This window comes from Varroa destructor, unplaced genomic scaffold (assembly GCF_002443255.2).
Source record: "Varroa destructor unplaced genomic scaffold, Vdes_3.0 BEIS01000001.1, whole genome shotgun sequence".
NCBI classification, from domain to species: Eukaryota; Metazoa; Arthropoda; class Arachnida; order Mesostigmata; family Varroidae; genus Varroa; species Varroa destructor.
The window spans coordinates 37,523,655-37,536,441 of record NW_019211454.1 but is presented as its reverse complement, the minus strand read 5'-3'; the positions used below and the strand labels follow the sequence as shown (position 1 = coordinate 37,536,441).

The following is a 12,787-nucleotide window of genomic DNA, read 5'->3' as shown; positions in this document are numbered from 1 at the left end:
ACACATATTGAGTGTAATGCTTTGTATTGTTTAGCATTATCAGCTTCTAACCAATATAGTGCTATACTTGTGGGCTCTAGCCAATGGTCAGTTATGGTTTAGACGAGTTGATCTATGGGCTTCATGCACGAAAACATGTATTCATTTGAAAAGAATATAGCGCTACTAAACGTCATTCGCTTGTTAACGTATAGTTAGCAACGATCAATATAACTTTCTTACTCTTTAGATGCTGTATTAGGTCATAATGTCACCTTCGTCATACACGTATGAAATATGTAGGAACGATATCTGGAAAACTTCTAACAACGGTGCTCGTATTACATTCCGTCTCGTCTAACCCGAGCCCATGGACCCGTTCTTGTCCCGATACTTGCTTTCCCAGGCGTATAGATACTATACAACCGATCGCACGAGATCCTACAGCTCCCCTGAGAGAGACGCCAACTCGAATGAACAGTTACCGAGGGGAATGGCTGCGAGGCGCCTGGTCTGTTGGAGCCCGATGGTGCCGGTGACCGTGTTTATAAGAGCAGCAACTTTGCAGAACCGTAGTGCCTGTGCGGCCTTGCATTTCTTCCGCCATTGGCCTGCCACTACTCTTTGATGCCTCCGGTGCCATCGCATTTCTTCACGAGCCCCTCTCCTTTTCGCCACTGTTTGGCGCGCGGTAAGAAAGGGTAACAAGAAGATATTGAAAAGTAGATGACGGCAGCGGCCTTCAAGGAAATAGACTCGGGAAGTTGACACGGTTTGGGGCCACAAGTGTGTGTACAACTGAGCGCAAGGATGTGTTACTTCTAGAGAACCTTCTTGGTGGTACTCCTGAGACTGCCTCGAGGGTAAATCTAGGCCGTCTGTTCAGTAGGCAAGACATCGTCATGTCGGATAAACATAATGCTGCTATATCCTCCGCTCTGCCTTTAGCTTTTCTAAACGATTTTTCTTCGTCCTCAACGCGTTGTCCTTAATGCGATCGGTGGTGAAGCCATGCTTGGTAACGAGCAGATATCAACCAGTGCTCCCCTTAGGTTTGCACTCTTTGAGGTTGTCGTTGAACATGCTACTAAGAACATGATTTCGGATCCAACTGCGCCACTCATGATACAACATTTCGCGCTTCCTGCTCGTATGTTAAGACTATAAGACAAGCATCCAAATAGAGTTCTAAAGGCGTCATATAAGGTATTGAATGCTATTTGGTTTTAAATTGCGGGTCCGGTATTACGCAAACAACTGGATGTGTTAGTGTACCTCTACTGACGATCGAGCAGGTTTTTATGGTGATTCGGTGACAAACACATTAACATATAGAAATCGTCAGACGTTCGATTTTAACTTCATCAGATCAGAATAATTAATGATAGCTATACATGTAGTCCGCGGGCCTTTTGGCAGTAACATAAGTAGAAGTTCTGTTTAAGAAGATGATTTGGTTCGTTCTCTTGGTTTATATAAGCTAAATAGATCTCCAAAAATAAACACGCACATCAAAAATTGGTGCAAAATTTGGAACACGTTTTAATTTATACCTTAAGTATCTGGCAAAATAGGCCTACTCTTATTTTTGTACAATATAAGCAATAGATCAAATGCGTAATGAGAGTTGTCGAACAACATGACGCTAATATAAGTTTACTGGGTGAGCGCGCGTAGACAAAAAATAAAAGTTGGAATTATCTGTTATATTCGCTAACGAATGTGTTAGAAAATAGCAGAGGAACGTTGGCGAGTAAGGAGGTGAATATAGATCGCGTAACCCTTTTGTATGCGTACGGTAGGAATATAAACACAGAATATATGTTTTCTTATTTACCCCTCTTCCTGTATACTGTCGTGTAACCGGACGATGTTTGGGTGGTTTAGTTTGCGGCATATCCGCGCCTCTCGTTCGAGCTTTTGAAAATCCCGCGCTGACAGTTTCTTGGTATTGATGATTTTTGCCGCGAACTCGAGACCGGTTGACTTTTGAACACATCGTCTCACTATTGAAAACGCTCCCCTGAAAACGAATACAAAATAAATAGAGACAAAGAGATGTTAGTAACCTTAATAGTAACGACGCGTAATCTATGTGATTAGGCGAAGCGGTTGATATAACGGCAGAACGTTATTGCCTACCAATGACATATCAACAACAACTGTTCATCAACAAACGCTACAGAATTGAGTAAATATCAATGGCATTAGTCATGATAGAGGCGTGCGCCCAACGATATTGATTTTTTACCCATATAGATCTGTCTCCTCTTGGTTCGACTGGGCGGTCGTTCACTCTGAAGTCTGTGTAGATCGAAAACGGACCTTACTACCAGACGGAGAGATAGTATTGTTACCATTAGTAATAATTCGTTCTACAGATCAGCTTTGGTCCTAAAGTGTCATCACCAATACTGCTGATCTCGTCTGCCTTTCAGTATTCGGAGCGACGGGTTCAGCTGCCTCGCTGAAAGCTTCCTATTTAAAACTCCGTCCCTGATCGTTTGCTCTGCTTGCTTTAATGGCTACTCCGATATCGTCTCAACTAACGATAAGGTTGTATAATCCGCTGATAGGCGGCCCGTCACTCACTTGCCTGAAAAACTTAACGAGTACATCAATCAAGGCAAATGGGCACCCTTGCAAACGATGGCTATGCTATCCGCAGAACGATCTAGAATATCCTTCAAAGTAAGCCAACGGAGTCTGGCTAACGTACATGTCATGAATACAAAGCTCATGGCAAAAAGAAGATAAACGATTTGAAGCGAATCCAAAAAGATTGAAAGTGGTTTGAGGAGACGAACTTCATGTAGAGGTATCAAGCTGTGTTAGAGCTTGTGAAAATACCCCTACTTCAGGAGAAAATATCTGTTAGTATATCTTAGTAAGAATTCCTTTAGCGATAATTATGAGAATCATTTTTCATCCATAGTCCTACATAGCGACTGGCCTAATCAGTGATAAGGTGCGTGAAACTAATCGCTGCTATCTAAAATCTGTCCGAGACATGCACGGTTAGCTGACTCGCCCATAGCCAGTTAACCCTACAAGGCGACCTAGTTTCGTGCTCCTGCAATGATACTGTCGACCTATCTCAGAATTTAACAGCCGGTATCAATGTTGCGAGCAACACTGTTTACGAACAGCAACACACTGCGAGCAACAACGACGATTATTTGAAGTTGGCATGACAGTTATTCATAGTTGACTGCTATCTTTCCCATTATGTTTGTTAATATTGTCGATATGGAATAGACGTATGAAAGAATATTTGTTAACAATTTTATTCGGCAAATCTTCCATCGTGGACCTTCCTTTAACTTCATATTTATCAGGAGCACCATAGCCCTTACACCTCACTGGAAATTTATCCTACTCATATTGTGCAATACAAACGTATATATAATAGAAACTTTGTCAGAAGCTCCTGATTCAAATCGGTTTATTTATGCAGACGTTTCGTGTCTCTTGCTCCACAGGAATTGGATAAAATGCCCGATAACATGTGGTGATCACAATAATTAAACGTGGAGTGCTCTTCCCTTCATGTCAAAGACAAAGTACGGAGAACAGATCGTTCACGTAGCCGCGTTCGATGATGCATGATAAGCCATTTGTATAGGATACCTGTTTGCATACCATATATTTTTTTGATCGCTCGATGTTTTTCAAGTACCTGAACAGACAGTTCGCATTGTATAGAAACTGAAAACGACACGTGCAACAGATACGTAACAAAAAAAGGCTGACTTAGTTCTGTTGGCAAATGTTGGCCTAATTTGGTGATGGCAAGTGTGTGATGACCTTAAAGGTTCTTTATCAGCGGTGACTCCCACATCATCAGCAGTAGCAACAACCAAAAGGCGCACGTGTTGAAGTAATCATTCGGTGATAATGCAGCTGACGTGTTCCTTGTGGTGAAGTAAATGACAAGTATGGGTACCTCTAATTATTCCTATTTCTGTGATAAATCATGAAAGCTTCTTATTGAAATTCTGTTTTCTATAGGTTTTTTTCCTTCCTATATATTAGCAACATATGAAGTTATTACTGCTTTTCTTTAATTAAAACAAGTTTTTATTTAGATCACCGAAGATAGCATACACCGATGTTAGCACAGACGATAACTAGAAATCACTGGAAAGTTGTATCTCTGTTTTGTAAAGCATTTGTTTTTCTTAGTGAGAGCACAATAACTGGCGTATTTCGTTTTTCTGCAAATGTTTGGTCATTACCTCCGACCTCGTGGTATCTTTCCTATACGGGATGAATATTTAAAAAGGAAGTTAAATTATGATGTCGAACGTCGTAAATACACAAATGCTTCGAAGCGGGACGCTTGGTAATCGCAAGCAGTAGACGCTTCGTGTATTGCGGTTTTGCTTGCATACCTTTTCTTTGCTTTTTTCTGTATTTTTACGCGTAACAAAATTCTATGAAAGTACGAAAGCTGGATTACGCGGATAGCCCTAACTGTTGCGTATAATTAAATGTTACATTATTATTTGCATATAAAAGTAAACATATTTTGAATGACCCGCACGTACAAGCGTCCAAGCAATAGTAGCGGATGTATAACAAGGGATATTTTTTATTCCTCTAAATATTTATATTACATTTTTTTAGAAGGGAAAAATGTCTTTTATATATTTCGTGGTGAAAGCTTAGAACAGTTGAAATACACGCACCCGTTATGCAGAATAGGGTCAATATTATAACGAGACTAAATAATAATAATGTAATATAATAAGTTGATCTTCTTTGGTTATGCGTTCTACTGTGATTTTCAGTTTTTATGTGATTAACCTTTTTCTCGTCATTACAGACAATAACTTCAAGCAAGCAACGATTAGGCTAAGCAGAGGCGCTCAAACAATTAATTATTTGCTAAATAATTAACTATTTAAGCGTCCCTGCCTAGCCTTGTAACAACCGCCCAGAATAAAATATGTCTGCATAATTTGTATCTGTTCAGTAGTATTTCATATCTTTTGTACCATCTATATGAGTGTATGTGTGTGAACATTGGTACCTCCGTTAGGCCATAGACATCGCCCCACATAAGGGGCGTATTTTGAGGAAGAAATTAATTTGAGAGGCCGGCGAAGGGCCCATTTGCCTAGAATTGCCTCCACCATCGCCGCCATCGTCATCATAGCCATATCCAAGTTGGCAATAAAGGACACCTCAACTGTCCTACTTTTTAGGCTACTCGTTGGCGTTACCAGGATCGATGAGCCTTCTAAGCACGCCGACGTTGCCGAACGATTCGGCACGGTTTTCCAGATTTTTCTTATTAGATCTTCTTAACAATGCATCGGTGAGAAAAACTTCGTATACAGCGTTTGACTTAGCTTAGCTCGGAGTCCGCTATTGCTTGACGCTGTCTCACCTTATGCCCCCTGCTCTCTCTCTTAGAAACATTCCGTGATAGACAATTCTTTTTTGCTCTTTCACTTTACCACGCAGCAAATATTATTTTATACACAGCAACAGTAGAATTTGAGCCCAGCTAGCTATATTATCGTTACGCGTATCTGACTGCTGGCGACTCGTTGACCTACTTTACAGGTAGAGGTCACAGACTTGCAGAATTACACTTACATTGACTTTTCTATTTCGTTCGCTTTCTTTTTATCGGCGCATTCCCTCCAATTCTTTTGGGATTTAAATGAGTTCTGGCCTCAACAACAGCGGCATCAGCGATGACTAGCGAAGCAATCAGTAACACGTGAGCGTCCGTGTTAGTCAGCGCACCATCTGACTATATGCCATCTGAGTATATATGACAGAATGCGACCGCCACCGGTATCATTAGGGCCGCCACCAGCACGATGACCGTGGCAACTAGCAACAGCTTTATTTTCGCGGCGCTTCCATGATCGCTCGCCTTCAACGCAACTGTCTGTTGGAGTACCGACTTCCGAGCCGTCGACCGCTCTAACCGAATATAGTGCATCTACCTAAGGATCACCAATGCTCCTTTTTTCACTATGTTACCTAGACCTGCTCAAGTAGCAGATACCACTATCTCATGAGGGACGAATAGAAAGGGCGAAAAAGAGAAGGTGAAAAGGGCTAGCATGTTTCTTCTCCTAGTAATGTTTGAGATTTGCGTGTATTCGATTTCTATGAATGGGACAAACTTCAAGAGGGAAGAGTCTTTAGGTCCTGCAATACACAATGACAACGTCGCCTTGTATACGTGATCGACTGTGGATAGTTCCGCAGTGGATTCATCAGAAACAATGGGAGCAAGCACGCTTTATTTAACCTTCCTGTCTATCCGGCGCCAGCGCACCAATCTAGGATATCCTGTTATATATATACGCATACAATACAACCCGTGTTGTGTCCACTTGACTCACTTGTAATGGTAGCCCGCGCCGGCCTCGATGCGTTTCCGTTACCCTATGTCTGTTGGTACATTTCTGATGGTTCTACAGTTATCATAACTTCTACTTTTCAAGTGTTTCTGCTGCCGCGGTGACTGCCGCTGGCTAGCACAGAACCATTTCGATAAAGGCAGCGGCAGTAAAGCTGGGTCAAAGGACGCCCCAGTATGTGTGGTGTGGGGTAGCCAAGGGTGTAAAAAGGGGATCAAGGATACTCCCCAAGCTCGGGAGAGAAAGATAACTTAAAAGAGAAGAAAAAACATAGCTAAATCGTTTTCCGACGATGACGTATTAAACAGGCAGTAAAGCAACCGTGCGCAAATTTCGCGATAGGGGAACAAACGGAACTGCTGGGAGCTCGATAGGAACCCGACAAGAGTCTAACTTTGTCTGCCCCGTAGTTCATGCAAGAACGGGTTGCGGTGGCCCCCCTGTTGTGTTTCCCTTCTACGGCCCTAACCCTTTACCTTATTCCTAATAGTCCTTCACTCTTCTTATCCTTTTGCGTCTCTTTGTTACTATGTCGGAATCCTCTAGCCTTCGAAAAAGTCGGTACACGTAAGAGGGCGACTGAGCTTTGTGCCGTGATTGAATGGCTTATTTTTTTTTTGTTCGTCACTCTCCTCTGGCTTTGACCGATTGAAAGCTCGACGTGTGCCAGTACTGTATCGTTAGTACATACCTGACGCCGCACGTCGGGCATGCCGTCTTCCGCTTGTGCTCCTCTTCCACGCTAGTCTAAGTTGATGAGAGAACTACGGTAGCTGTGGATAGCCGGGTAGGTAGTGGGAAGGGAAATGTGGTGCAGTGGCTAACAGCGAAAGAGAGAGAGAAATAGAACAAGCTACGGACCTTCAGTGGGGCGGAAAATTTGACACAACGCAGCCACCACTTGATTGCAACAGTGGTGGTGAGATGGGACCCATGGCCCCTTGTGGGAACGACGGGCAACGGAATCACAAGGACGACGATGACTGTGACGGCGACAACAATTACAGGGACAGCAAGACCTTTTTTCGTTTCCCCACCCGTCCTGCCTTTGCCTGTGCAGACAGATGCGCATAACGATAACTTGGCAATGTTTGTCCGCCTTCCCAGCAGCTCTATGAAGAGCCGATGTTCTATGTTACTGTTGTCGCCGTCCCATGACTTCATGGTAGGGAGCAGAGAAACTGAAGGGACAATCGAGCGACCACTTCCAAATTGCCCGCAGTCAGCCAGCCTTAATTCTGTCTGACGGCAATTTTAGTACCCCACCGTTACTTGCACCATTTCTACAACCTTCTTTGCCTCCTTTTCCGCTTCGTTCCAAAGCTGATCTTCGTTAACCAACCAATCCCTCTTCCTATGACATCGTGCTACTAGGTTACACTAGACGAAGTTGTGACGATAGAGGTGGTGGTCACTGCGGCTATTTTCGGCTTCGACGACAACCAACGCAACGCCCTATGACTACAAAGCTTCTATCGCTCTGTGCGTTGTTTCTGCAAGCTGGTCAGGCTAAATTTGTTGTCTGCAAGTGCAAGCGGACAATCAGTGCGCGTCTGAGTCCTGACAAGCCATTGCAGCCTAATAATCCAACCCTTCTAAACTCGCTTAGCAATTTCTCCTGTTAACCAACAACGACAACAGACAATTTACTTCCGGGCTTGCGGACTTGTTTATGTCAGAACATTGTTATCTCTGTTTTCCGCCATAGCCGCTCCCCCTTCTTTGTAGGCTAGTGCTAATCCTTGTATTCTCAAAAAAAACACATTGCTTCGCTACCTTAGATATCACGCTGCAACACACCGTCATCGGACGCTCGACGCAGTGCTTAGTGCTTATGGCCGTCGTACAACGTAAATGATGTATGATGATTGATATTCCCCGAGACGTTCTTGTCGCGGTGGGCCCGGAATGAATCCGGGATGAAAAAGGTGAGACTAAAAATACAATAACTTGTTCTTAACATATAATTTTCTCGAATATATATATATATATATTTCGCCTGGTTTATGTTTATATACTTACTTATATCTTAGTACTTAAAGATATTATAAATCTATGGAACATCTATTGCGTAGATGCATGAACGTGTTTAACTAGTAAGGCCTTAGAGGTTGTAGGTTAATAGATCGACTAAGATTATATTTGCCGGCATGAGTTCTAGAAAGAATAACGTAACAACATTTATAAAATCAGCTCTCGTTGAGCTATGATCCTCTTGAGTTTCGTAAATGAGATGATGAAACTCGTGCACTGCAGATTTTTTAATGACATGATGATTCCTTTCGTCTGATTGTTCCCACCTGCCATCGCTCTCAACCTAGGCTAAATCCAAATCTGGCATAAAATACGCAGGAAATTATCAGTTTGTTTCAACTATGAATCGTCTACATTTCGACTATCCGCAACAGGCGAATTTCTATACGAACTATTTTGAACAGAAGCTAGAATGGATCTAGTGGTCTATTTAAACTATAACCAATGCTGCATTTAATGGCGTTTATTATTTATCAAAATGTTACACAAGGATGTTTCCTGCAAAGCACGCAGAACGATACGCAAAAAGGATAGCTAACTTAACTAATGGGAGATAGAACTTAAAGCAACCATACAACAAGGTTTTAGCAGATCTAATAAAAGATGCTTCTGAAAATAAAACCGCTTATCATTTCCATAAATTTTGGTATTTGTCAGTTATTGATCTCTACAGGAGTAAGCTCCACGATCAGGATGCTACAATAGTCCTTATTTCATATCAACTCGTATCCTTTACAGCGTTCATATTTAGTAGTGAGTAAATAATTATTGATTCGTGATAGACTGCTGTTGTTGCCTGGGTTTCAGGTACACATAGTAGTGTTAAATCTAGAAAGAATATATAGTGCAAGAAGGTTACAGAAGTAACGCTCAAACGGAAATAACAATGATCACATGCAATTTTATAATCTGTTTCATGAAAAACGCGACGATTGTATGTCCAATCACGCAATAGGCCATAAGAAAAACTACGGCAACCAGTCTTAAATTCTTAATGAGAGGTACCAGCGGAAGGGTGTTCATTGAGACACTAGTTGAAATAATGCCAGTGAAAACACCGTTTGTCTATACAACTATACAAAGTGCGCTTTTGAAGATTATGCAAAATGACGTGCACATTTAATCCAGCAACGGTTGGACCCAAGCGAGCTACCGGATCTATTCATCCCTCTTCATTTAGCTGTGACTATCCTTCTACATTCAGCTGCGCCGTATTAAAGGTCTCTACCATGTGCAATAAAGCTAAATGCAATTATTTATATGACCATCAAAACTAGTTCTATTGTAAGCGTGGCCTATTTACGCAAACAGCCTTATTTGTTGTGACTTCATTTCCGTACCGCTCATTTGAAAACAACCCAGTCACCATCACGGCAAGAAGCCTCATATACGCTCCAAGCAAAGCCATTCATAACGATTGAAAGGATAGATTCTATCTGAATATCTCGAAGTGATACTCAGATTAGCGAGGCCACGCTTCCGTCTCCCACCATCATCCACCTTCTGAAAACGTCTTTCTCTTAAAACCAGCAAAATGCTTCTTCACCCCTTAGAAGAACGTTATGCTTAGGAAGAAGTCGCAACCATGCTAGAAGTTCTTCTTCGTATCGTCGCATGTTCCAACCCCCATAGACACTCGACAAGAGAGAAAGATATACTACTGTCAACGTAGTGAGTGGTGCCTAACCTTAAAGACGAAGCTGGTTTCAGCGTGCGCTGTGTTCTTCGTGCTCACGAAATGTGTTGGTAACGAAACGAGCCTTGAGCAGGTTTTGAAAAAAAAAGGTAAAAAAATAGCCTGCATGTCCGCCTAGTTAACACTGCCAGCCTCGTCCCGTTCTGTTGTTCAGACGGACTAACCGATTCCCCTTATCTTACTGTCCTATATACCTTCCTCAATGCCTTTTAGGGAATACCTTCAATACGCAGTTACTTTTATTCTTTTCGTAGTATTCTTGTCTACTGACCATTCTGCACTTCGCAAGGTAAACCAACGTATCAGGATAATCAAAGAAACGGGGAACGCCAAAAAAAAGGAGCTGACGCCCGCCAACGGCAGGTCGGAGAAAGCACCCTCTGCCCCGCACCCCGTCGACGAATGCTCTTCTGTCCGCCGTTTCCTTCCTGCCCGAAGGTCTTTCATGGACCCCACCACCGAGTCCTCTAGATATTAGGCGCTTTCAACAAAGAAGGAAAGGGCAAGCAGTTGTCGTTTCCCACACTGTCGGCAGTGAGTACGATTAACAATCTAACTGGAATTTGACATTTACTGATCATCAGTGCTATTCCCCGCTGTAGCGTGAATGAGGTAGACCAGGATGCACTGCATAATACATGGCACGGCATGATCACAGGTCACGGTCTGTCCTCAAGGCACTGTTTGCTGATCAAACTTGTACCAAATATTGCTGTCATAGTGGCATTCGCGTGGGTTGCATTGCCTCCCGTTGTACCTCTATTCCTATAGATCGTACTATTGTAGTTGGAGATTGGTTAAATACCTCCATAGGTCGCCATCCGTGGACGGCGAACGTCGAACGCCGTCCAAAGTCAGACGAGCAATAGAACATATAAACAGAGATACTTGGGTGTGTTATAAGGGGAAAAGATTGGGCATAAATCGGCGGATGAAACAGGAGAATAGAACACCTGTTGCGCACTGAGCAATGCGAGAACGCTGCAGCAGTCGTTCGAACAGCAGTGCCAGCTGGCCAGCGTCCGTCTTCATAAATGTAGAGGAAAGACAGCGGAGGAAAGGGAGACCGCTCGGAAGAAGGGGAGGAGAACGAGCGACTACTAATGGACGAGGAAGAAATGAGGGCATTCCATAAGCGGAAGCGGTAGAGCAACGGTGACGCCGCCGATTTAAGGTAACGTCTAGCCAGAACCTTACCAGACTTTTGTTGCTATTTACCTTCTGGCCACGTACGATGCTCTGAAGCCCCTGCGACTTATACGCTGCTACCTTTCCTCAGCCAGTCAACCAACCCCATCGTCCTTGTTTTCCGCTTTCCGCCGCTGCTGTGGGTTCAATGTACACGTGTACATTAGGACACAGTGCTAGGACAACTATTAATACGTTGCCAGGTGCAGCAGCGGTACTAAAAACAGTAGAACATTTAGACATATAGGACAGTAAGAGCATTTCTGCTATTATACGATGAATAAAAGCACTTATGCAATCTGATAAATGCTATCCAAGTGCTACTGCAAGCAACGGAGATATTGCAGTACAAGGCTCCGTAGAGCTGTTGCGCTGTACTTCGAATGTTGCGGATCGATACCATCACCCAATCGATGTCTGAATCAGCTTGAATTAGTTAGCCACTTATAACTCTTGTCACTGTACCTAACGTTTTTGGTTCGTTAGAGCTAAGGGTATTTGCATATTAGACAGTTCAATAACGAATGGAACATCCATTTTTTTATGTCATATCAACACGTACCATCGTTTCATCAGGAATAATACGATGATAGGTTCGGCCATAAACAATATGGGAGCTTTCGAGACACGAGTGAAACCACTCATGAGAGAAAGCTATGATTATTGAAATGTCGTCGCAGTATTTGCTGCTGCGTATCGTTCGCCTGCCTTAGATGACGAGAACGTTGCCAGTATACAGATAATTTTGCTGCATGTACTGCATTTACTTAGACGTTGTTATTGGCGTTGACAATGATGCTGGCGCTGGCTGAGGATCCTGTTCAGTGTTTGCATCTTCCGCAACGCAGCGTTGAATGCATTATCGTCTACCGGCCTATGGACTGAGAGCCCGGTCGTAGCCTGCGGGGCTGTTTGCTTCGATGTCACATTCGGCAACAAATAGATAAATAGTTAGACGGTGCTGTTGTTGCTACGGGCGGGGATCGGGGGGTCGGTTCCGTCCTTTCTTGCATATATAATTACAATGGGACAAATTTGGGGGCTGATATAGGATCTCTCGGATCGTAAGTCCGTATGCGTTTGTCCCTGTAAGCTTTTGTCGTAGCCCGCCACTGCTACTGTCGACTCCTCTCTGATTTTATGGAACTACTACGTAATAAGAGGCTGCACCCTTTATTCGCTCTAATCTTCAATAAGACGCTCGCACGCTGTACCGCTCTACCTACGGCAAAAAATGCATTAACAGCGAACTACTAGCTTTTGGAGTGATGCTTCATATGATGAATAAACGACAGCCGCGGCAGCACAAGCACCTGCAATAACAGACGTCAGACATGAGCGCTTAATCAGCCTACAGAGCAGTCGCCGTAACATTACAAGCGCAACGACAGTAGCAACAACGAATTAGCGACTCGGCCAGCGTCGACGACCTGCAGCGATTTGCATCCATGGTATTTAACGGCTACTGTGTGAGGTTCATAGGTAAGACACGGACAAGCTC

The 12,787-nt window shown here is 43.3% G+C and overlaps 1 protein-coding gene across 14 annotated transcripts in view; it reads right to left on the bottom strand.

Moving 5' to 3' along the window:
• Positions 1-12,787, bottom strand: part of LOC111243562 (calcium/calmodulin-dependent protein kinase type II alpha chain-like) — a 71,834-nt gene that overhangs the window by 29,985 nt on the left and 29,062 nt on the right. For all 14 annotated transcript variants that reach the window (XM_086977444.1, XM_086977446.1, XM_086977447.1 and 11 more), the window contains one exon: positions 1,817-2,002. In XM_086977444.1, coding sequence (XP_086833570.1) covers positions 1,817-2,002 — 186 coding nt within the window. The remainder of the gene's footprint in view (positions 1-1,816; positions 2,003-12,787) is intronic.